At 46.9% G+C, this 25,888-nt stretch overlaps 1 protein-coding gene across 1 annotated transcript in view; it reads right to left on the bottom strand.

Moving 5' to 3' along the window:
• The window catches only part of ATP5PB (ATP synthase peripheral stalk-membrane subunit b), a 56,231-nt gene that overhangs the window by 14,262 nt on the left and 16,081 nt on the right, over window positions 1-25,888 (bottom strand). Inside the window, exons 4-6 of the mRNA XM_085635229.1 lie at window positions 22,433-22,596; window positions 7,266-7,391; window positions 6,488-6,667 (exon numbers count right to left, since the gene is read on the bottom strand). Coding sequence (XP_085491355.1) covers window positions 6,488-6,667; window positions 7,266-7,391; window positions 22,433-22,596 — 470 coding nt within the window. The remainder of the gene's footprint in view (window positions 1-6,487; window positions 6,668-7,265; window positions 7,392-22,432; window positions 22,597-25,888) is intronic.

Raw genomic sequence — 25,888 nt, 5'->3', positions numbered from 1 at the left:
TGCCATAGGCCGTTGCATCTTCTCGGGACCGAGGGCCTTCTTATGTGTCTCGGTGCCAAAGCCCTTTTTTGGTTTCTCGGTACCGAAGTCCTTCTTTCTTTGGTCGGCTCCGATGTCCTTTTTCTGTGTCGACGGATTGGAGGGCTTCGATGCCTTCGATCCGACCTGAACCAGTTGCACTTTCGGTTTGACCGGTGCTGGTTTTGGTTTCGATTTCACTGAATCGAATCCAGTCTTTTTTGATATTGTTGGCTCTTTTGAAATGTTCGAAGCCGGGCCTTCAGGCGGGGCTGTAGAACGATCCGACTGATCTTGGGTAAGGCCCGCAGGCGATCCCTCGACCTGAACCTTATCAAGACTGTCTCCTTCGGCCTACGCATCGACGGATTGGCCTAGCTCCTCGTCCGAGCTATCTTCCTCGGCCCCAAGGGCCTCATCGTCGTCTCCTACCTCCTCGGCGACGTCTTAGTCCTCGAAGATCACCTCATCATCGTCGTCAGATTGGGATTCATGCTCCGAAGCATGGCTCGAGTCCATCTCTTAAACGCTCTCGACTTCTTCATCCTCGGTGCTGAAAAGGTTTACCGGGTTAGGCGCCGATTGTTTGGCCTCCAATCTAGCCGCCCGTCGATTCCGAAGTGTCTTCTTTGACCGGAACCGGGCGCAGGCCATACACCTTGACTAATCATGATCCGGTGATAAACATTTGTTACACACCGGATGGACATCGATGTGTGGATATTTCACATGACATAAAAGACATCTCTTGAAGGGAGTCCTCGATTCCATCCTCGATCGATGTTCGGACCGAAACTAGGTCCGAGAAGTGTGAATAAATCCAAGAACAAGGATAATAGTTTGTCGATACCGAACGCAAACAATACCGACAATACCTAAAGGCTTTTGGCCTTAAATAAAGTTTTCCTAACTTGAGCTAAGATAAGCACATCCGAACACAATGGCGGAAAAAAACAAATCTGAGGATGGAGAGGATGCCCATGCGCACTGTAGTCCAGGGGAGGAGCCACCCATCTCGTGATACTTCGAAGACTCTTCCAGGACAACAATGTGCAATCATCCAGACCCAACACTAGGCGGCGATCTATGCACAGATGAATTCAGCAGCCCACATGCCTCGAACCTGTAGATTCACATGCTTTGCATAATCCTGCCATCTAGTGTTGGCTCCGGATGTTTGCAAGTTTTTCTTCAAAGAAGTCTTTCCAGTCACGAGGCGGCGACTCCTTTCAGTGATAGTGCTCATGGGAATCTACTCCATTGTCAGATTGTTTTTCCGCAGAGGGCGAGAATGGAGTTAGTAAGTGTAGAAAAGAGATGTCCATGCGTATAAATGTAAATAAAGAACTACAACAACTACAGGAGCACGGGGAGGCGGGTGGGCACGTGAATCTACAGCTCTACATGCCAAGAACAGATTCTTACTGGATAAGTAACATTATCCATTCGAGGCATGTGAGCTGTAGACCACATGCTTTGCATAGACTATATAGCAGTATACTCCCAAAGCGGTGGCTAATCTGTAGTGGTTGTAGCTGTTTGATACAGTGTTTTGGGTACTGCCTGGCCTAAATTTGCTTGTTGTCTCGGAAACACATCTACACAATAGTGTTTGGTGAATGTGTGCAGCGTAGACCATGTTGCTGCCTTACAGATGTCGGTAGGGGGAATATAACCTAAGAAATCCATAGTAGCCCCTACTCAGCGAGTGGAATGTGCTTTAGGGGGTATTATTAGAGTTCTTTTTGCTTTAGCAGAACACATTTGTATACATTTTACAATCCATCTTGCAATACCTGACTTGGTTATGGGATTGCCTTTGTGTGGTGGAGAAAAAGCAACAAAGTGTTTTTCGAAATTCTTTGGTTCTTTCTACATAATCTAGTATAGCTTGTCTAACATCAAGTGTGTGTAGAGCTCTCTGCTACAGAATCAGGATGAGGAAAGAACAGGGGCAACTCAACTGATTGATATGAAAGGCAGAAACTACCTTAGGAAGAAAGTTAGGATTGGTTTGAAGAACCAACCTATCTTTGTGAAGCTGAAAGAAAGGCTCTTGTATAGTTCATGCCTGAAGTTCACCAACTCTCCTTAGTGAGGTTATTGCTATAAGGAAAGCAACCTTCCATGAGAGGAATCGTAACTGACATTTGTGCATTGGTTCAAAAGATGGACCCATTAGCCTTGTAAGGACTATGTTTAGGTTCCCTTCTGGTGCAGGGGGAACCCTTGGTGGTATCACCCTTTTTAATCCTTCCATGAAAGCTTTGATCACAGGTACTCTGAATAGAGATAAGTGTTGTCTATTTTGCAGGTATGCAGCTACTGCTGCTAGGTGTAACTGAATGGATGTGTAAGCCAATCCAGACTGCTGTAAATGCAACAGGTAACGCATGAGGTTTTGTACAGAGGCATCAAGTGGATTATATGCTGTTATAACAATAGATAACAAACCGTTTCCATGTTGCTGCATGACATGATCTAGTAATAGGCTTTCTAGCCTCTTTAAGAATATTCATACAGTCTGGTGGTAAATGGCTCAGAGTGAGAAGACTGGGTGGGAGATGTAGCTTTTGATATGGCACCAATGACAGTTCTAACAGGGTGGTGTACCAAGGTTGACGAGCCCATGTGGGGGCTAATAATATCAATGTGAGGGATGTTTGTTTGAGCTTCCAAACCAGTAATGGAATTAGTGTGAGAGGTGGAAAAGTGTATGCAAATATTCCTGACCAATTCATCCATAGAGCATTGCCTTTGGATAGACGGTGTGGGAATCTGGGTGCAAAGTTAGGGCATTTTGCGTTGTGGACTGTAGCAAACAGATCTATCCATGGAAAACCCCATTGTTGAAAGTAGGGAAGAAGAACTTCGGGATGAAGTTCCCACTCGTGAACTTGTTGCCTGTGTCTGCTGAGCAGATCGGCAATTTGATTGTCCACCCCTGGAAGATATTCTGCTAGGAGATAAATGTTGTGATGAATTGCCCAATTCCAAATGTTTTGTGCTAGGCGCGACAGCTGAAGTGGGTGTCCCTCCTTGTTTCTGCAAATAATAAAATGCATCGCTGTCATGTTGCCTGTGCGGACGAAGACAGTCTTGCGTAGAAGGTGAGTGTGGAAAGCTTTGAGTGCTAGAAACGCTGCTAGTTCCAGGTAGTTGATGTGGAGACTTTGATTGTCTGCCCACAGCCCTTGTACTGTGTGATGTTGGAGATGAGCACCCCAACCTGTTAAAGAGGAGTCTGTGGAATCTGGTCTATGAAGGGCTGCCCTCAAACTCAAACTACCAACACTCGATAGGTTAATTGACCCTGCAATTGATTCCACTGACGCGCTAGACATTCCTGTAGAGGTTGCATGACACACGATTGCAATGCAGGCTGCCATCATTCTCAGCAGTTGCTTAAAACCTCTGGCTGGTAATGTTCGATTGGATTGAAATTGTAGTATTGCGGCCTGAATATTGTGACTTTTGGCTACATTGGGAGAGGCTAGAGCTTTGAGAGTGTTGAGGGTAGCTCCTACATAAGATTGCACCTATGCAGGGCACAGATATGATTTCTGTGCATGGATTGTGAACCCTGATGAAGTAGGTGTACTGTTGCCCGAGTGTGTAGTATACAGTTGAAATAGGTGCACGCTTTGATAAGCCAGTCGTCTAGGTAAGGAAAGACATGGATACATTGTCTTCTGAGATGAGCGGCTACTACTGCGAGACATTTGGTGAACACTCTTGAATTGGAATGTTTAAGCAAGCGTCTTTTAGATCCAGAGTAGAAAAAGTCGCCTTGCTGTAAAAGAGGAAGTACCTGTTGCAGAGTCACCATGTGAAAGTGCTCTGACCGTATGTATTTGTTTAACTCTGAGATCAAGAATAGGTCTTAAAGAACCGTCCTTTTTGGGAATCAGAAAGTAAAGGGAATAAACCCCTGACCCTTGGCACTGAAGTGGAACTGGTTCTATAGCTCCTGTGAGTAATAGAGATTGCACTTCCTGTTGAAGCAAGTGCTGGTGGTCTGTTGACAATTTGTGATATCGAGGTGGAATGTTTGAAGGGTTGTTGGTAAGCTCCAAGCAATAACCATGTAGGTCCAAGCAATAACCATGTTGGATAATTCCAATCACCCATTTGTCGGTTCTTATTGATTCCCAAATGGGGAGAACGTCTTGAAGTTTTCCTCTGACAGGTGTGGAATAGTCGGAGGTATATGTGGGGAAGTCACTGCTTGTTTGCAGTATGGGAATTGCGGGCTGCGCCTTGGACTGTTTCCCCTGTAACTCCCCCCTGAAAAATCCTCTTGTAAAGGATGATCGAGAAGTGTTTTTGTAAGACAGTGCTTTGGTCTGTCCCTGTGGATTTGGACCCTTCCCTGTAAAAAGAGCACTGAAAGGAATCCCTGTTAGATGGAGACTGAAGCGCTCCCATGGATTTCGCTACATCTGTATCTTTAATTTTTTCGAGCGGTTGATCAGCCTTCGGGCCAAAAATATGTTTTTTGTTGAAGGGTATGTTTAGAATGGATTGCTGTACTTCAGGTTTAAACCCCGAGACACGTAGCCAGGCATGTCTGCGGAGTACGATGCTAGTATTTATCCCTCTAGCTGCAGTATCGGCCGCATCTAGAACGCATCTAAATGGGAGGTGTTGGAAATCAGTTTACCTTCCTGCACTAAGTCTTGTGCTGTGGCCTTATGCTCATCTGGGCTCCATCATATCTTGCAAGGAGACCTTGGGTGTTAGCAATACACCAATGATTAGTTGCTTGCGCAGCTACACGTTTGCCAGAAGCATCGATTAGTTTTGATTATCTGTGGAAGGAGCAACCCCAGATGCTTGAGAATTAGCTTGCTTTCTAGCATTGGATACCACTAAAGAGTCCAGTGCTAACTGACCCTTAATAAAAATAGGGTCTGTAGGGGTAGGTTTATATTTCTTATCGACTCTAGGAGTGAGGATCCTAGCAAGTACAGGGTCTTTAAAGATGTCGTCTGTGTGCCGTAACATACCTTTAAGCATAGGCAGTGTCTGACTGGATTTATGTGTTGCTAGAGTTTCAAAGAGAAAATCATCCTCTAAGGACTCTTTATGGAGCTCTACCCCATGGTAATGTGGAGCTCTAGCAATGAGCTCCTGATATGATAGATTGTCATCGGGTGGAAATGATCCGGCAGGGTAAAGGTCTGGGTCTGTATCCTGTGGAGGATCAATGGTGTAATCCGTCCAAGGATCTATTGGCGAGTGTGTATCATCATCAGTGTCATGATCAAGTTCAGGTAGAGGAGACTGCATAGGTGTAATGTGCAAGGGATCAAATTGTGGCGGAGAGGGTGGATGAGGAGAAGGTAGGGTGTGGAAAGGACTAGGCCCCACATGATTCTTCATCAATGGAATCTTAGAGCGGTTGTCATCCGGAAGCTTGTGTTTGGATGGCGGTTTAGCGTGGATATGTCCAGTATCCGGATTAATATAGAGTTTTCTTTTTCGGATCAGATTTGGGTGGCACACTGTTCATGCTTGGATCCGACCGCAGTACTGGCAGCGGTTTCATTTCTGGTGCCGATCTGCAATGTCCTTTGGGTGCCGTTCTTAGGTTTCGGTGTCGAAGGGTTTGGCTCAGAGCCCATTTTATGTTTAAATCCCAGAGGTTTCGGCGCTGAAGTGGGTTTTGGGCCAAAGCCTTAGATTTTCTAGGGTGAGGGAGGGGGGGGGGGGGGAGGAGGGGGGGGAGGGAGGGGTTAGGAGAAGAGGGTCTTCCATACTCGCATCCCCTTGTCCCTGCGGCAGGCCACCCGCGAAAACCGCAATCAAAATTGGAGATTTGTTGATGTTGAGTCGAACCGCGAACAAAAGGGAATTTGATGTAAAACAATACCGTCGAATGTAGAGTGGATTGCGCACCGAGGGGAACCGGAGGACCGATTCCAAAACGGAGAGCAGCAATACACTTCCGAACCAGATGGCGGAAAAAAACAAACAATGGAGTCGATGCCCATGCGCACTACCACCGAAAGGAGTCGCCGCCTTAACTTGTGACTGGAAAGACTTCTATGAAGAAAAACAACTTGCAAACATCCGGACCCAACACTAGATGGCATGAGTATGCAAAGCATGTGATCTACAGCTCACATGCCTTGAACATAGGATTTTAAGTCATGAAAGAGGAAAGTTCGATATGAAGCTTTGAGGAGTGCTCCAACAGTCACAGCTATATAAGCTCAATAAACATTGTCAAACAACATTTCAACAATGTTTACACAAGAAAACACTGTTAAGAGCATGTGATGTTCTATATGCACCAAAACAATAACATTAAAGTACCTGTGTTAATAAAAGTTTGCTATGATAGCAATACATCAGTTAGCATTTTAATTCTCTGACCAGCATTTTCTCTGAAAAAAGGGCATGGGGATTTAATTGCATTGCTGAATTCATACAATAAATTTCAGAGACATCAAATGTACAATACCTGTTGTGCAGTGATACTCTGAATAACATTCTTCTCTACCCATTTCACCATGTGGTCTTGCTCCCGGCGGAACTTAACGTGCTGCATGTTGACTTGATAGTCTAAGCGTTTCTTCACCTCATTGTAAACTGTGAGTAGTCTTTCCCGATAATTTGATTCGAGTAGCATGACAACGTTGTTCTACACAATAAAGAAAATGTGTCATTGGAATACAAACGGAAAACACCTACAGTCATATGGATAGTCCGCAGAGACAAAAAGTCAGATCAAATCTGGCCCTGCCTACTGCAAAAACGGAGGATGAAATATGTAAATTCAGCAGTAGAGCATTTGGGTGAATGGATAAATATACAGAATTAAATGTCTAAGAGTTGAGTAGGGCAAATGTATAAATTCAGTGGTAGGACGGAATGTCTTTCTACATGCACCACGTGCCAGGGCACTATATAGCCAATTGCTTTCTGTTTAATTCTATACACAATTGCAAACGGTCACTTGTCATGCGCAAACCTTAAACAAAACATATAGAAGAAACTAGAATTCAAATATACATGTACGACTTTCTCCCATACCTATGGTGCTCAACCTCAGCTTAAGATTGTTATATTTGCAGATGTGATTGTTTGCAGCAGTTACATGGCTGTGGATATTAGAGGGCAAGGGAATCCAGCATGCTTTCAAGATCAAGTACTTAGAACAGAGCTATTAGCCAGTTACAGCACTTTACAACAACATTGATTGAGAACCTTCCTTTTCTCAACAGAAGGATTAAACTTACTCTCTTCGCATCAAAAAGGAAATGGCGCCCCTCAACACGCCACTGTTCTTTGTTCTCATCTGCAATTGCCTGTTCGAGGGCCTCAATTGCACAATCTTTCACCTCTTGGGCTTTAGCAACTTTCTCCTAAATGGATCAAAAAGAAAAGAAATATGTTTAAGAATAACTTCCAAATGAGGCCATTTTACGATCTCAACAGGGATAAGCATAAATCCTAGCACTGTCACTGGTAGGTTAAATACATTCATAAACTTAAAACTGTACACATTTGTGTGCGAACACAGAACATTTTAATAATACGAATTTAATACATAGCCAATGACATACTAATTCTGATTATCCAACGTCACACACGGTTTGCTTATCTCTTATTAACAAGTATTGGCAAAGCCAATAGATCTGGCTTGTTTAATGGGCATGTGTGCTTTTGTCAATGCTATAAGACGTGATATTTTTGGATCACAAGGAAAAAAAAATACAGTAATTCATATGCACACAGACAATACCCAGATGCACATAGAAAGACAACGCGCAAACAGACATGCAGTCAGAGAACACAGATACAGTGGGAGATGTTGGTTGACTGGATTCATGGATCGACTTATGACTGTGGCTATAAAAAAGCATGATTGTCTGGGTGTACAGCTGCGAGTGCAAACAACCAGTAGGATGCATAGCTGGATGGAAGAAAGTGTGGATAGATGAAGAATGCTTGTTTGAGGGTGCATGATCAACACATGGGAACGTGCGGATAGATGCTTATGTATCGGTAGATGTAAGTGAATGGAAGGATAAATAGGAGTATATAGGTGGATAATCGGTTGGGAGGATCGACTGACAGATGACTAGGTCTATCTGCCTACCTAATGAATTTTGTGTGTGTCTAAATGGTCTGCTTTCTCAGCGAGAGTCCAAGAAGACCGTTTCTTTTTTGTGACTATATGCCTGCACCACTTATGCTGCACGTGGTGTGAACTGCAGGTCTGCACAGACACCCGGTGTGACTACATTAATAAGCATATGCCTGGCCTGCAAGTAAGTGCAGTCTGTCTGCTCTGTATTTCTGTTGTGTCTTCCATTCTGATCTGGGACGGTTTGTCTTTTTGCTTTGAAAGTGCCGGTTTGCTAGCCCAATAAATGACATCCATTCAAGTGTCTGAGCACCCATGCGTTCACTAACTGCACCAGTCGGTGATGCAATCAAAACAAACCTATATTGATTAATGACAGGAGTGACATTATGCATGTTACTTGATTATTTTTGCAGCTTCTTTCTGAAATGTGCAAGCAAATGCAGGATTAATTTGTCTTATTCTTTGTAGTATAAGCACCCTTACTTTAATTTTTGTTTATGTTCAATAAATTAACCAGATTTTACCATATACAGTGCCTAGACAGAACCTAAAGGCGCTCTTTTCAATCTATAGTGTGCCATGGAAGAGTAATTAACGAAATAATCATACTAACCAAAGTGTATTTCTTTAACAGAAAAGCTTTGACTCCAGTAGGCACATTATAGCACTACACTGAGAAGTACTTATTTAAAGTATTATTTTTGTACAACTGGTAGACTGAACTTCTATATCTGGAAGTGCTTTCATACGCGAAAATTAAGAAAAACGTTTCAAAAGGTTGTGTCGAGCACTGTCAAACTGCTGTACTTTGGCCAAGTTTTTAACATACTGGCATCAGCAAGGCATCCTACAAGTTTACTATTTATCTGCAGTAGCAGATATTGTTGCTTATAATTTCGATTGTTACTTTTAAAACAAATCGACTGTTCTGAAGATGAAACATTGCCACACGTTTAACTATCAAAACTTAGAAGTCCATGACTTTCTTCCCATAAATCTCCATATTATAACCTTGGTGATTTGAGGATCACTAATGTCATAGTACGTTAACTGTGGTGCTATTTGGTATCACGCAACAATTCAACACCAGATACCATTCCACATAATTCACGCCATAACACACAATCTCACTCGACGTAATTCCACTACAGTTAATACCATTTAATTACTATCCACATAATTCCACAAAACCATGACGCACATTTCCACTACACAACTCCACACCACAATTCACAACAAACAGTTTCAATACAACCCATTTCTACTTTGCGCTTCCATTAACCCCGTCATCTCTCCCCCACACACCCACTGCCCTTTTCATCTGTCTCACACTCCCACTACCCCCTCATCTCGCAATTGCACTGCCCCTTCAACTGCACCCTATTGTCCCTCCCAGTCTTCTCACTATACTGCCTTCTCTCACATTCTACCTTACTGTACATCCTAATGGTGTGCAATGGTCCACCTCTTGCCTCCCCCAGGCTCCTCCCAATTGTCCCTCCCGCTCCGACGCATTCTTCCCGCCTCTCATATATTTGTTCTCTTCCTATCTTCGAGCACAGTTTATTTCCTGTACCTTTTTAAGATTTCCATCTCAAACCTACGCTCTCCTCCTCTTCTTGGGGTGTATTCTGCATACACAGACGCAGCCCCCTTATGAGTCTGTGGTCTGCTGTCCCCTTCTTTCTCACGTACTCTTTCTGCTCCCCTGTCTGGAGTTCACTCACCACTTTATGCACAAACTACCTATCTATCTTCCTTTCTATTTTGTGCAGCTCTAACCCCCATCTATTCACCATGCCACACAATCCCACTACACAAATACAATACACACCACACAATTCCACCCCACACAATTCCAATTCAACCCACATTATTCCACTCCAAACCTAAACACATGGGTAAAAGACATTGTTACCTACAACCCCAATAGCTCCAACTACCGCAAACGCGAGACCGATTGCATTGCAAATACTCGTTTCTATAAGGACTTCTTGGGTCAGCCTGATTTATGGCGTAATGGGAGACTTTACTTCACACAGTGTATAGATTTTGCTTCTCAAAAATTAAACATGAAGCACTATCCTATGGTGTTAAATGGCTCCGAGACCTAGAAAAGTAAAGGCAAAGGTTGGCAATTATTCGGACACAACTGTTTGGTATTAGCTTTAAAACAAGTTGGATTTTAGTTGGGAAAATAAAGAACGATTCTAGTGTTTGCGTGGTTGTCATCACTCACTAGTATAAAGAGCAAAAGGTTGAAAAAGGAACACGACTCTTGATGTTGGTGTGAATCTAAAACATTAACCAATTATATAGTTCCTCGCGCTTTACTATATAGTACCTCCAGGTGCTGTGATCGGTTTAAAATGGCAGTTTTTGTTACTATTAAACAGTACAGGAGGCTGGGTCACTCACGGCATATATTAGAGATGAGCGTTCAATTGGTAGAGCCGTTTTGCTTGTATTTGCAATGTAATTGGAATCTCCATGTTTCGAGGCACATTTCACACAATTCGCATTTGTGCTTTCAGGGCTTTGAAACACACCATTGAAGACATGTGCAAATTCTGATTGTTGCATGTGCCATCAGTGTCACACCTACACGAGTAAGTCAATAAAAGCAGTAAAAACCCACACGTATAAGTTAGCAGAACAGTGGAGTGTATGGGGTGGGCACAGAAACCCTTTAGGGGGGTCATTGAACCCCCCGCTTCTTCTGAGGCTGGAAAGGGTGAATCCAAGAGGCTCGTCTCGCATTCCCTCCAGACATTCAGCAGTCCGAACGCGTGACAGGAGGGAGCACGAAAACGAAAAGCACTTTACGGACTACTTGTGGCCAAACTTTGTTACAGATAACCATGTAGCAAGCTACAATAAGGGTAACCGTAACAAGATTTTAACTTTTCTGCACAATATGGTGCAACCCTAGTGAGGCGGGCGGTCCCAAGCTCAGCCGTAATGGGTGCTCGTGAAAAGCGCACTTAAAGAAATAAAAAAGTAGTGCAGAAAAAATGCCTTAAAATTGCAGCTGAAAAGGTTTAGTAGCAGTTGGTTGCTGCTCTTGGGAAGGGCTAAATCTGGAAGAGGCACGACGCATGCATGCCATGGACAAATAGGGAGAACGAAGAATGGAGCGATGACAGAGCCAGCAAATGAAAAGCTTATGGGCGGGCTGTAGCTCAAAGTAGATACAGCATTTCTCTTCAAGACAGCGTGTTCACCGTCTACAGCAGAGACCTAAAAAAACAAAAAAAAAAAAAAAAAAAAAAAAAATTTTCCAATGCAATCGGTCTCGCCTTTGGTAACCATGCAACATGTTTTCTGCAGCTGGTGGTAGAAGTGGTGGTTCCACCGGGATGCAGATAGAGAAACAGTGTCTCCAATCGAGGACCAGCTGTGTGTAAAATGCCAAAATCGAAGGATTGGTTAAGTTGATAAGGTAATAATGCCTTAAAATAAAGGGGAGAGGGGTGTTAAAGCCATATCTGAATTGAGAGACCAATGGCCCATGCCACTTGCTTCATGCATAAAATGAAGATAAATACCTTTCAGTTAGAAATGTATCTTTATTCTTCTCGAGTTTTGCATGGGTATGCATAGGTATACATAAAGCGCAAAGCTAGCTACAGTGCAATGGAGTTTTGAGTTAAGAGTGGGAGTCCTGAGTAAAGATTCTGGATTGTTTACAGTCAAACAATGTTCGAGGGGGGGCGTGGCTTGGTGAGCCAAGATGGTGGACGGGCTCCGAGTAGGCTCCCGCCCTCCCGTGACAGATATCCTGCAATTCTCCTGATTGCCCGGGGCTGGGGTGCCCTGCGCGACGGCGGTGGGGTGCAGTGGACAGCGGCGGAAGCCAGAGAGACTTGAGGGCTGGAGTCCCATGCGAGCCGCCAGACACCCGAGCGGCGCCCTCAGGCCTAGCGTGGCGCTGTGAGCCGCGGTCTCCAGTATGTGGAGAGGTGGGGCCTGGCCTTCGCGCGCTGAGCCGCAGTGAAGACCCACATCGAGCCCAGCGGTGGCCAGAGCCCTGGGTGGAGACGACTCAGCCTGGCCTGGAGGGGACCTGCGGAGGATTCCTGGGGTGTCCTGGCCTGGAGTAGTGCGAGTGGTGGAGAGGTGCGGTGAGTGTTCAGGCCGGGCAGTGGGCCTTGCACCAGTGTGGCCCCCCCGGCCTTCCGGGCACCGCGCTCCCCCCCGCACCCCCCATTGCACCAGAGATTCGGGGGTTCGGCGGCCGAGTCGGGCCGCAGGGGGGTGAGGAGACCTGTTGGGGGCGGCATGGTCGGACGGACAGTAATCCGGCCCGGTCAGGGCGGGCTGCAGCTTCCTGGACCCCCGAGACAGAGGGACCTGCCTCGGTTGGCCGGCTGGGTGGGTGCGGACGTCGCGCCCTTCCCCGGGGCCTTATTTGAGAGGTGGCGGCCAGAACCTTCTGGCGGTGATCGGGCCTAGCCTGGAATAGGCCGGGGACCCGTGGACCAGGCGACTGCGACTGGGTGCCTGGGGCGGGGTGGTCAGGACCCTGATCCCTACGGCTCTCACCAGACATTTGGCGCCTAAGACTCTTCGCAGGGGCAACATCCCGGAGGCGGCATCGTAGGCGACCTGCCCTCGGGTCTGCTGGGTCTTGAGCGGCCGTGGCCTAGGAGTGGGGTCTGCGACAATGACCAAGGACAAACATGGCGGCGACGCGGCGAAACAAGGGCCGCGGGGGGCTCCTCGGCGGCGCCACCGGACAACGCTGCCCTCCTAGCAGCTATTACGCAGTCCCGGGATATGTTGGACACCAAGGTTGGGGCAGTTGGCTCGGATGTGATGTTGCTGCGCCAGGATCTACGCAACGCGGTTGCCCGCATCACAGAGACTGAAACCAGGGTGTCGGAAGTGGAAGATGAGGTAGCGACGCTGAGGAAGCAGGTGGCGGCCTTGGAGTCGACCCAGCGAGGTCTGGCGGGCAGGGTCGAGGACGCAGAAGGGCGGGCCCGCCGAAACAACTTGCGCTTTGTGGGTTTTCCGGAAGGCTGCGAGGGGAGTAGCATGGAGCGCTTTCTTTCCCAGTGGCTGGAGGGCTGGCTCCCGCCTGACTTGCTGTCCCGCTGCTTCGTTGTGGAGCGGGCGCACCGCGCACTCATCCAGAAGCCGCCGGTGGGGGCCCGCCCGCGGCCAGTCATTGCCAGAATCCTTAACAACCACGACAGGGACGTTATTCTCCGCCAGGCCAGAGAGAAGGAGCCCCTTCACTTTGAAAACTCTTGTATCCTTATCTTCCAGGATTACACGTGCCTGGTCCAACAGCAGCGTCAGTCTTTCCTGGCGGCTAAGGCTCGGCTGCGAGAGCTTCATCTATCCTACGCTCTTCTCTATCCTGCTCGCCTGATGGTTGTCTACGAGTCTCGTACATTGTTCTTTGACTCGCCGGAGGATGTATTCAAATGGACGGATGAGACAGTAAAGCTGCGTCCTCATACACCCCCGGATAGGGAATCTGACTCGTCCCAGAATGAGGCGGCAGGAACCAATGCAAAGACAATGGCGTTCCAGATCCCGCAGTCGCAATAAGCCCGGGGGGGCCCGGCGTAGGGCTGACTCGGAGACTGGTCATCCGCCGTCTGGTCCCTGAGGGTTCGGGAGCTCCATGGGCTCGAGTTCTGTTTGCCCTTGCCTCGTGGGCTGGCCGCAGGCTGCTTCACTTTCCTGGTGCGCGGGGTGGCCTCAGCCCTGGAGAATGATGTGAAGGGCAGATACCACCGTAGCAGGTTGCGGGTGGGGTTTCTGTGTTTTAGTTGTGGGGGGCAAGTTGGGGATCCATTGGTTGGGGACTCCAGCGGCTTACGGTTGGGGCCTTGGGATGCTTCTCACCGCGACAGGTACTTAAGCGTTGGTGAGGTATGGGGTGGGGGAGGCGGGGTTGAGGGGTGTGTTGGGTAGTGGGGGTTTTGGGTTGGGTGTTGACCGCACTTTTGTACAGAGTTGGGCATGGGCAGAGACAGACGCCGGGGTCTCTTTGTTGCTATCATACCATTGTCATTCCTCCCATGGCGGCAGATTCCCGGGGGACTAGTGAGCGAGTAGCCACCATTAAAGTGTTGAGTTGGAATGTCCGGGGTGCCCTAGACAAAATCGAGAGGGGCTATCCTGCAATATGCGAAGAGGGCCGCGGTGGATGTACTGCTCCTACAGTAGACGCACCTGTTGGGGACGAAAGTCCTATGCCTCCAGCGCTATGGCTACACACAAGTATTTCATTCGGGGTTTGTTCAGGGGTGTAGGCATATTGGTACATAAGCGGGTCCCCTATACGCATCACCGGACTTGGGCAGACACATGGGAGATACATCTTTGCTCTGGGGCAGGTAGGGGCGGAACAGGTAGTTTTTGGTAGCGTACCTGGACATTTGCTGAACAACTCATGGCGCGCTGGGCGGACATCCCAGAGGCTCTGGGGATTATAGGGGGGAGACTGGAACGACGTGATGGATCTCCCCAGAGACCGACAGTCGGGGGGGGGGGGGGGGGGTCGAGGGCTAGGGGAGGGTGGGCCGACGAAACTCAATGCGCTGGTCGGGGGCCTAGTATGGGTGGATGCCTGGTGGCGCTGCCATAGCACTGCTCGTGAATATACATACCTGTCGGCGGTACATGGTTCCTTCTCCCTCCTCGACTAAATTTTCCTTTCGGGGGCCGCGGAGTCCCGTCTGGAGGAAGCGGAGATTTTTCCGCGAGGGCTCTCGGATCATTCCCCAGTGTCGGCGGTCCTACGGATGGGGGGCGCGGGGCGGCCGTTTCGTTGGCGGCTCTCGGTGTGGCACCTGCAACAAAACGACTATAGGGCTCACATGACTAAGGCATTAGATCAATACTTTATACTGAATGTGGGTTCCGTGTCCGGGGCAGATATGTTGTGGGAGGCGCTGAAGCCTACGGGGTGGATATTTCATACTGCGCGGCGGCCCGCCGCGAGCGGCACTGGTTCAAGCGGAGGTCGCGGAATTGGAGCATAGGGGCCGGGAGGACGGGGAGGAGGTGTCCCGCCGGCGGCTACTCTACGCACAGCAGACGTATGGCTCTTTCTTGCTGGACGAGGCACGCCAGGCTTGGCTGGCCACCAGGTGTCAGGTATACCAATGGGGGGGGATAAATCAGGCGCAATGCTACACAGGCTGTGCATCATACCCAGGATCTCCCGTGGATAGTAGACCCGGAGGGCACGCCTCTTGCAGACCCAGGTGCGCTCGCTAATAGCTTTGCTACATACTATGCAGGCCTATATAGTCCCCGTGAATGTCTCACGGAAACGGAAGAAGAGCGGTTCCTACGTGATCACCCTATCACGGCCTTATCGGAGGCGGCTAGGACTAAATTGGATCTCCCGCTTACAGTGGAGGAATTTGGGGAGGCGTTGGGTGGCCTCAACCCGGGAAAAGCCCCGGGCCCAAATGGGTTCTAGAGTGAGTTTTTCAAGCAGCACTTCCTCCAATTGAGTCCACATTACATGGCGGTGGTGGAGGAGGCTCGAGACTGGATTGTTACCTCTGGACTGGAGGCACGCTGAAATTGTGGTGTTCCACAAACCAGGCAGACCCCCGGAGGAGCACGCCTCGTATCGTCCGATCTCCCTCCTCAACGTGGAGGCAAAAATCCTGGCGAAAGCCCTGGCCAACAGTCTCTTACCATACATTACCTCGTTGGTTCACCCGGATCAGGCGGGGTTTATGCCATCCCGCGCTACGCAGCATAATATTCGGCGGGCCCATGTTGCGATTACTGAGGTACAGCGGTTGGGGGTTCCAGCAGACCTGTTGCTGGCGGATATGGATCGGGAATTCGACTCCCTCAGCTGGCGATATCTGTTCCTGCTGCTGCAACGCTTGAACTTTGGTCCGCGGTTCATATCCTACGTGCGGCTTCTATATACGGAGCTTACGGCCTCAGTCAGGGTAGCGGGGGCGACTTCAACGACTTTCCCTGTACGACGTGGAACACGCCAGGGGTGCCCCCTGTCCCCATATCTGTTTGCTCTGGCTATGGAGCCCTTGGCGGCCTGGGTGCGGATAGACGCACAAATTTCCGGTTTTGAGTGGGAGAATGGACTGGTCGATCGCATTGCTCTTTATGCGGATGATGTCCTTTTTTTTTCTGACGGACCTTGACCGCATGGGGCCCCGGATACTTCGTATCATGCAGATCTTCGGTGAGACTTCGGGTCTCTTCATGAATCCCCGGAAGTCTACCCTGTAGGTATTGGGGGGTCCGACTCAGTTGCGGGAGTGGGCCTCCACGGTGTGGATGGCGGCGGGGGGACTCAAGTATCTAGGGGTGTTCTTATCAACTACCCCAGCGGTTTAGTGGGAGCGTAATGTGGTGCCTGTCTGGGAGCGCATTTGCCAAGACATCAAATTGTGGGCCCGTATGCCGCTCACTATATTCGGTCGGTCTGCAATTTTTCAGATGGTGGCCCTTCCCCGTCTTCTATGCCAGCTGCTGCATCATCCGTATACGATTCCACAAGGCTGGTTCCGTCGGGTGAACTCGACCTTGGGTCAGTTCCTGTATGAGGGTGGGGCGGCTCGGGTGGCCCTGCGGACGTGTTTCCTTTCAACGTATGAAGGGGGACTGGCTACGTCGGATATGCTTTCCTACTATCAGGCCTCCCACCTGCTAGTTCTGAATGAGTGGTGGTATGGGGACAGGGGGATCCGGCCGACGCGGTGGAGTGGCGACTCCTGGTTCCATACACGATACACACCCTGTTATACTCCGCCCCGGTCACGCTTGCCCTCGGCAACGCAGGTAGTCTTTCAGATTTGGCGCCAGGCGCTGACACGAACTGGGTGGTGGAACGTGCTCACGCGGGGAAACCCCCTTGTGGCACAATGGGCGATTACCACAGATGGCGGCCCTGTCCGGGTTTGAGGGGTGGGATCGGATAGGCATCTCCACAATAGGTGATGTGGTACGGGACTGTGCCCTGAAGTCCTTCCAGGATCTACAACAAAAAATCAGCATGCCCCGGACAGAGTTCTACAGGTAACTTCAATTCCGTCATGCACTATCCCCTAGCCTAGCGGGCTTAGATTCCATAGCCAAGTTTAGCCCAGTGGAAGCGAAGCTCTTCATGGGGGACCTCCTAGAGCGGAAAATTTCCAAGATATATAGAACACTCGTCATTCACAGTTCCCCCTCGCTCCAGTATCTAAAGGGGAAGTGAGAGGGTGATGTTGGGCCCCCTCGACGAGTCGGACTGGATGGAGGCGCTAGCCTCGCCCCGGGGGGTAGCAATAGCTATTCGACTACGCCTCATTCAATTTAAATACTTGCACAGGGCTTATTTTACCCGTAGGAGGCTGGCCTGATCACGTCCCCGGAGTGCCTCCGATGTGGGCGGGAGGAGGGCTCCTTCTATCACACGGTATGGCTGTGTGTCATTGTCTCGTTTTTGGAGAGGGGTGTTGTCCTGTCTATCCGGAGTGCTGGGTTGGGATCTCCCCGCAGACCCTAAGTTGACACTTCTGCACGTCATGGACGATATTGGTGGAAACATATATAAGAGACACTTGCTACTGTTGGGCCTTACGCTGGCCAAGAGGGATATCGCCCGAGCATGGAAGGCTCCGGTGGCTCAGTCTCTGGACGTGTGGAAGAGGGGTCTGGACTTTAGCATGGGATTGGAGCTCCCCATATTCGCCGCCAGGGGGTGTCCCCGTAAACATTACAAGATATGGAAGCGTTGGGCAGACTACAGGGGTATCCTCCTGGAGCCACTCCCGGAGGAGAGTTCCCTTTAGTTCCCATGGGGCGGGAGGGCTTACTCTGGGCCCGGGGTCGGAACTGTCTAGCTTATGCTCCTACAGGTTGCTGTTTATTGGTCATGGTATAGTGCGGTTGGGTGGTGGGGGGGGGGGGGGGGGGGGGGGGGGGTGAGGGTTGGGGGATTTGTTTTTCAAATGTAGTGCATCTTTAAGTATTCTATTAATGTAAAAGGTCAATAATATCATGATTGCAATGCTTTGGCAGGTACCTCTGGGACATCAGGAGCCTGCATTTTATGTGCTTGTTGACGAATAAAATCTATTGTTTAAAAAAAAAAAAAAAAACATGATGTTCAAGGGTAGCAAAGACTAGATTTACTGAAGGGGTAGATTTTCAGATCCTTTCTGTGCTGTAGCAGAATTGGAACAGTTCTGATGTTGGGGATGTTGGTCCAAAACCTGGGAGCCTAGATGGAGCAAGTTACTCTTCTGGTTTTCTCTCTTCTTTTTGCAGTCCACTCTTTGATACCCCTGTTTATTTGCATTTTCCTGACCACTTTACAAAATGCAACAGTACATAATTTTCTGCTCCCTGCTCAAACCCAAGCAGACCTCAAGGTCCCCTGAGGTCTCCATCACAAAAGGGCATAAGAATCATACAGTCTATGGACCATGGCTATGGAATGCAAGACATGCTTTTTATGAATTTTCCTTTTCATCCAAAGCTCAGAGTCAAAGGCTCTTTGACAAACTAAATAAGCTATATCACCCAACTGTACAGATTTATCCCGAAGTTGCCACTTGAGTTTTTTTTTTTCTTAATTCCTGATGCTGTCTTTATACACAGGTGATAGATAGCTCATTTGCACTACACCTGCTGCACTTATGAAAGTGCAGATATGCAATCACTCTTCTCAAATGCTGCCAAATTGTTGAGGACTCAACAAATTCAAGGATGCATACAATTCAAATGTGGGATGCATTGAGGATTCCCACTACTGTGAGTCTGTCGGAGGTGTTTATAAGTTGTTCTCCTGCCGTGCCTCCAAAAAAGCAAACACAAGGAGATGATGGAAGGAGCGCTGAAACTTTTCAGACACTCACTCTCAGTTACAGATCTGGGTTGAAACCATCATCATTCTTTAGCTCACTTCGTCACTTCAGTTAACCATGGATTTCTTTTCTGTGTCTCTCACCTCCTTTTCCGACGCATGCGTCGGCAGCGTAGATCTTTATGTCAGACTCCGCTCCACGAGCTGTGTCTACCTCCTTGACGTTCTCCTCGTCACTGGATAAGTCGAGGTCCTTGAGCGATACCTACCTCTTCTTAGTGCTGGCCATTGTTTAGTGCTCTAGCCTTTGTCGACGTACCATGAGAGTCTTCTGTACAAATGAGTCCCCCAAGTCCCTCCCCAGCGCCTTGAGACCCTCACGGGTGAGTAGCGCGCTTACAATTCTCCCGATTGATTGATTAGTTTTTCAGGAGACAAAGGTTCCCGACTTCCGTGGAGGTCTCTGTGCAAACTTCTGGTGGCAGTTGGGCCCCAACTTAAAAAGGGTGTTTTCCATGACCCTTACCTGCCTATCCCTTCTTTTTTCCATCCAAGTGGGAAGAGCAGCATGGTCTCCCATCGAATCCCCTTCTGTGTTTGTTGCTCCTCTCGCAGCCTTTGCCGATTTTGTTTATTTCCTTACTTTTTTGATTTTCTCAAAATGTCTTCAGAGCTGCTCCGTCGTGCTACCAGACCTAACAGCCGACAAAAGAATCTGAAGATGCAACTACATACAGGAACTTCAGGGGCACCATCTGACGTCACAGAGGATGGACGTACCACTAAATGGTGCTCGCTGACACCCACAATAAAAAAAAAAACAACCTAGAACGATTGACTTAAATACTAGATGGCGGAAATAATGCACGTGACTCAAGAAAATAATTTATGCTGAGAAACATCTTGCAAGGTTATCAGTTTGAACCGCTGTATTTTTATAAATGTTACAAATCTTAGGTACAGACTAGGCCATACAGTTAAGTCTTGCTTAGGGTCTATAAAGAAAACAGAGTACACACCTGGGTTTATTTTCTAGTGCAGAACCATATAGCATCTTTCTGCAGCAGTTCTTGTACTTCTACTTGTAAGATTTCTAATTGTTACTTTTTGTACCCCTGGTACATTGGGGGCTTTGGAGGTTTTTGTTCAAAGTCTCTGCAATAGCCGTGTCTTATAATGTTTAGAACGCACTTATCTGTGGTAATGGACTACTAGTTGTTTAAGAAGTCCTTCATCCCACCCCAACTCGCCCACCGGTGTTTTGTGCCCAATAGGCACTGTGTGCAGGTCACTGTGATTAACTAGAGACAGATCCTCAGGAGTTACCGCCCCAAACGGGTCTTTGATTGCTGCCACTCTGTAGACTGAGAAACCGGATGGTCTTTTCTCTGTCTTTGTGCCAGCATGTTGTGAACCTTTTTCCACAGTACAGATGGAGGGATTCCCCTTTTGAAGTAAACACTTATACGGCTCCCACTACGGTCTCATGTTACTTCATTGCCTCCATAGTCAGATTCATCCATGGGCCAAAAAGTTGTTTCCCGTGAGGGGCATGCCAATGATAGTTGACTGGATCTCTGGCATGAATCCAGAGATAAACACCACACATGCCTCCTCGGAAATGTGCCGGTTGCGAGCAGCCTTAACGCTGTGTCAGCAGGGTCCAAGGCAGACTTAAAGTAGGAGTTAATAATGTTTTTGCCTTCTTCAACCGGACTTTTAGTTCTCTTCTGGTATTCCTCTGGGATATACATCCTCCCAGTACTGTTGTGCAGGTCTATTTAGCAGGGCATAAAATAATGCTACACACCACTGTGTGGCAGCTGGTCTTTACATTCTCCTGCCTTCAACTTTTTTCTTTCCCTGTCTAGAAAAGTCCCTGTAGATGCTGGTGACATGACCCTCTTCCTCACATTGGTTACTATCTGTAAGTCTACCTCAACAAGTCCCTGGATATATTTAGGGTTCTGAGTGCATGATCTAAATTTATTTCTATTAAAAAAAAAAGGTCACTGCTTTAAAAGTTGCTGGTTTTAAGAACACTTTTTTACCCTGTTGGAGAATATTCGGTAGCATGGGAAAGAATTGCTTTCTTCAGTACACTGGGCTAAACGTTTCCTTCTTTCTCTACCTCCATTTCCACTCCGAAGCAGTTAGCTTCTTCACCAATGTTGGAGGTTTTACGGTTGCCCTGGGTCTTTCCTTAGTGGCTTTCCCTCCTTCCCCTTTGCACTTTCTTCCTCAGAAGTCAAGGCTACTCCCATCGACAGATTCTTGTTGGTGCTTTTCCCCCTCACCCATTAGGAAGGAAATTATCCTGCGCACGCCTGATTACAAGATTCTCCTGCATTAAGGGCTTGATCTTCTGTGACTCTACAGTTTCACTCAAAGACTAGTGGTGTGGTGTATTAGGTGTTGACCTGGAGGTCTTGCCTGCGACACCTAGAAGGCCTTTCCAGCATGTGGCGGTGTAGGGTCTTGTCATGGTGTTACCCAAACTCATCTGAAATATCCTTGAGGTCTGTGTCTCAGCTTCCTCAGCCATCCTCTATGTCAAAGAAACCCATCTATGGGGCACCCCCGTTTTTGCTTCTCTAGCTTTGACAGCCAAGCCATGTTTGTAGTGCCCCAATGCGCATTAAGAAGAAGAAAAAAAAAAAAAAAAAAAAAAAAAAAAAAAAAGTACAGAAAACGATCCTCCCCCTTACTCTTGGAAAGCAGAACATGCAGTCTGTCTGTATGCTGCTCCTTTAGGGCAAACTTCCTGAGGCAGTTCAAGCTAAAAAATTTCTAAGCGTTTGCATACTCTAAAATGGCATGGGGGATCCCCCCCCCCCCCCAAAAAAACTCTCTAGTGTCAGTCTCAATTACTTCTCTTGAGCGCTATCAAGTTTTTTTCGCGAGGTATGCACAACTCTGACAAAATGATTAGGATCTTTCTCGATGAGACCTCCTTGCCAACTTAAGCTGCTGGGCACGCACATAGGCACTGTGGGGTTAAGGTAACACTCTGCCCGTGTTGATGCTCACTCACTAAGAAACATCTTACAACAGAAACACTTCCGGATCCAACCCTTAAAAGGCAGAATTGTGTAAAGCTTGTGAATCTAGAAGATATTTCATGCTGCAAAAACTAAGTCGTGACATGCATTTTAGTTAAAAATGGTTTCATTGCTGTATTAAGTTTCCTTTTAAGATGATTTGCGTTTTTGGTTTTTTATTTACATGTTTTATTGTCAGCATAAGGCCACCATTTTAAGACTGCAACAAGTAGTTTTCCTGTCTTCTTATTTTTGTGGCTTTCAATAATAAAAAAATTAAACACCGTCGCACCAGCTTGCCACAACCAGACTTGCTGGCTTTACCTAAAATTGTAAAATATGGATTATGAAAAATGTTAGTGCAGCACACGTGTACAGCCTGCATTGCAGTCATGTTAGCATAAGCAGAAAAACTCTGCAAGGTTTGCGCAAGTGATATTGATTAATTTTCAGGCACACTGATCTTACCTCGTTCAATTTATCAGCAAAAGTTGCTACGCTGGGTCCAAATTTCTTAATTCCATAAATGATGGCAATACCGATTGATGCAGCAGCAATGGTTTCATGGTTAATTACATAGATTTCTTTAGAAAGCAGGTATAGCAAAAGCCCAGAGCCCAGCATATAGGGACCTATTGACATAAGAATGTAAACATGTTTAAATGAACCTAAAATCTTTTCATTTTTATATTTTTGCGCACCAAAACAATAAATAAAAAATAAAAAAAAGACGTTTATGAATATATGGTCACATCTTAATGAAATGGGGCTATGGCAACCAAAGGAATCAATTCCATCCTAAATATTGATTTTACATCTTCAACTGGAAGAAACATGCAAATTGTAAAACATTCCACTAATTTATTAAGGAAGATCACTTTAAAAATGTGTTGCACATTTGGCTACCGATGAGCAGCACCACAAAATAAGAAACTTCCTAAAGCTAATATTTTATCTCCAACTTAAATCAGTGTAGAATAATGAAGGGTTCATGTCTGTTCTACCTTCTACTGTAGGACTCAGTTAACTAGATACTCTTTTAGAAAACTCCGTCTTTCTAAGAAATAATAAATCCTTCAAGTTGCCAAGTTGAAAGGGTGATTTGTAGTTCTGTTCTGTATTAATGCACCCAAACAGCCACATACCTAAAAAGGAACATGTGAAACTTTACTTCACTAAAAACACGATGACTTTCATTACAAATGTTTTACTGCAGGCTAGTAAAATTGAGTTATTGAGAACAATTGCAAAGTACTCGAATCAATGCATCAACAGGTGCCCTGGTATAAGATACCAGTTAAACATTTCCCTAGCAACCTAATAAAAGGGTTTTAAGGAGTGACCTGTACTTCTGAGGAGGTAGCTTTGCTCATGCTACAGTAGTGAAGTAGAGGCTCCAGGGTGGAGATTCTGTAACGTACAAGATAGAAGGTTTGCATGGTGCTTCCGATTTCCCACTGTAGCACTCCAGGGCAGACCTCCACTCTGTCCTTCAGCAGGAAATATTCCGACAAAAGCACAACGCACACATTGCGACCAGTGGTGGCCGGCACGGCTCGTGGATGGCGGGGAGTAGGGAGGGGATATCATAATATAATTTTTTTTTAAAATACACACTAGGTCTCATGACTCCACTCCTGCTCTCCTCCGTCTTGGACGGAAGCAGAGCCAGGCTCTTCGGACCAATCACAACGCTGCAATGCAGCGTTGTGATTGGTCTGAGAGCCGTGACACGGCCCTTATCTAGGGACTGGAGGGGTGGGCATGTTCTCCACGCAGGCTGTAATGGAGCCTGCATGGAGAACAGGGGCAGTGCGCATAACTGTTTTGGACGGCCCAAGAGGGCAAACCAAACAGTCACTGCACACTTAAGGGATATACCGCTCCTCCCCTGCTCTGAAGCCCTGCCCTGTAACTTAAAGCTGCCGCAACAAGATAAAACGACAATAACATTATGTTATCGTCATTTTATTTTTTCCTTTTTCAAGGCAGTGGGGCGAAGCTCCTCCGCCTTAGAGGAGGAACCGCCCCCTTCTGGACATTTTCCAACCACAGGATGAACATTTGCTGAAAACAGCCAACATAATTACTGAAGGAAGAAGACAGTCTAGACAGCTTAGCAAAAAGTGAGAAACTGTTCTCAGCAAAAGATAAGACATAAGTCAGCATTCATCAAAATATGGTAAAGGAGGACAAAAAACAAAACAAAGGCAAAGGGAGAGAGAACGAATTCCAGCCTAGAGGTCCTTTGATTAGACAGCAGTGTCCAGGGATTCCTTGGCTCAGCCCACAAGAAAACCGTCTCAGAGACTATGCTACCGAGAAGGACATTTGACTTATGCCAAGTAGAAATGTGCAATGGTTTAACTTTGTTAGTTTTGAAGTAGTTTAGGAGTACAGGAGAAATACAACTAACCCGTTTCTCTTTATAAGCACAAAGGTCGTTTGTTTTCATCTAAACTCAAATACTCAGCAATGCGTGCTCATTTAGGAAGGGTGCATTATAGCCAAGGTATGTAGTATTTATTTTGTAGAGAAAAACTACACAAATGAGCAGTATAACATTATCAAATATAAAGCATTACAATTTGTGCGTTGTAGCACATGTTCTGTAATTATAAAGTACACCAGGTGTAGAGAGGGGCCTCGGGGCGGGTGTCCATACTGTGCAAATTGTATCAATCTCTACACGCAGAAGCTGTAGTTGAGCTGGTCAAGTGCAATATTCCTTACCATGGTGGAGAATGGTAAGGCACAAGTCCTCGCTGCACCAGAAAATGAAATGCAAGAAAGTAGTTGCTCTACATGGAGACTCGGGATTTCGGGCATGTAGCAGAGATCTTGGACTACCAACTTATGGGGTCTTGAAAGTCCTAACTACTGTGGTAATGACGGACATAGAAGGACGATGGGAAACAACTCCTCAAGGTCGCAAGTAGGTTTCTAAATGAATGCAGGGATATTGTGCAGTTGAGCTTTGAACCAACACTGCCAAGTGTGGCAAAGAAAATCCACGTTCCATTAGGAAAGGAGATGGAAACAGAAGACAGGGCAGTTGGAGGAGTTCAGGCAGTTTGGAGCAGTTCGTGGATGACAGCAGTTGGAGTGAGATGAGAGATAACAGGAGAAGAGCCAGTAAGCCGGCATGGTTCTAGAATTCCAGAGGGCATATGCTAAGCTTTTCCACAGGACTCAGCATCTCGACTGATTCTGCTTGTGTAGTGTTAGCGATGAACATCTCTACAGAATCAATTAGGCAACTACAGTCAGGGCCACTGGAATTATTTCGCAGGAGAAGGCCAAATCATGCGAAAGGGTTGAGTAAATTATGCAGGAAGAAAAAACAAAAATGATGTGGCATAATGCGGCACATTTTGTAATAGTATTACTTCATTTTTAAACTTGGTAACGCTCTCTGGGCAGTTTTTGCACTTTATAGTACCAGTTTAACACCCAAATATATCATTAAGCAACATAAAAGGTGACCAGTCCAGTTTTGGAAAGGGGTTTCCACCGTGCAGCAACACATTTGTTGCATATTTTGTAATTTTTAAAGCATTTGAGATCGAAACAAAATATTTTTTGGGTAAAATCTGCAGATTATGCAGAGGATGGATTATGTGGCAGATATGCCAAATCTATAAGCGGAAAATCGCTGGAGCCGCAAAATCACAATTCCTGAGGCCCCAAAAATAGTGTTGTTGCTTCTGTGCTGCCACTTTACATTTTTAAGTTCTTTCAGATGCAAAAACTGTCACACATCCAACACCCATTACAGTGAAATCCAAACATTCTGGGAGTATTTACGCTGTGCAATTTCAGAAGGCAGATGTGCAAGAGAAAGTGCTACAAATGTGAACATGTGAGTACTATTATACGAATTTAAATCAGTCGAAAAGAATCTCAAGGAGTCATAATTATCTT

The sequence above is a fragment of the Triturus cristatus genome, chromosome 11 (genome assembly GCF_964204655.1).
Source record: "Triturus cristatus chromosome 11, aTriCri1.1, whole genome shotgun sequence".
Taxonomy (NCBI): Eukaryota; Metazoa; Chordata; class Amphibia; order Caudata; family Salamandridae; genus Triturus; species Triturus cristatus.
The sequence above is the reverse complement of the archived record's forward strand: the minus strand, read 5'-3'. Positions and strand labels throughout refer to the sequence as shown.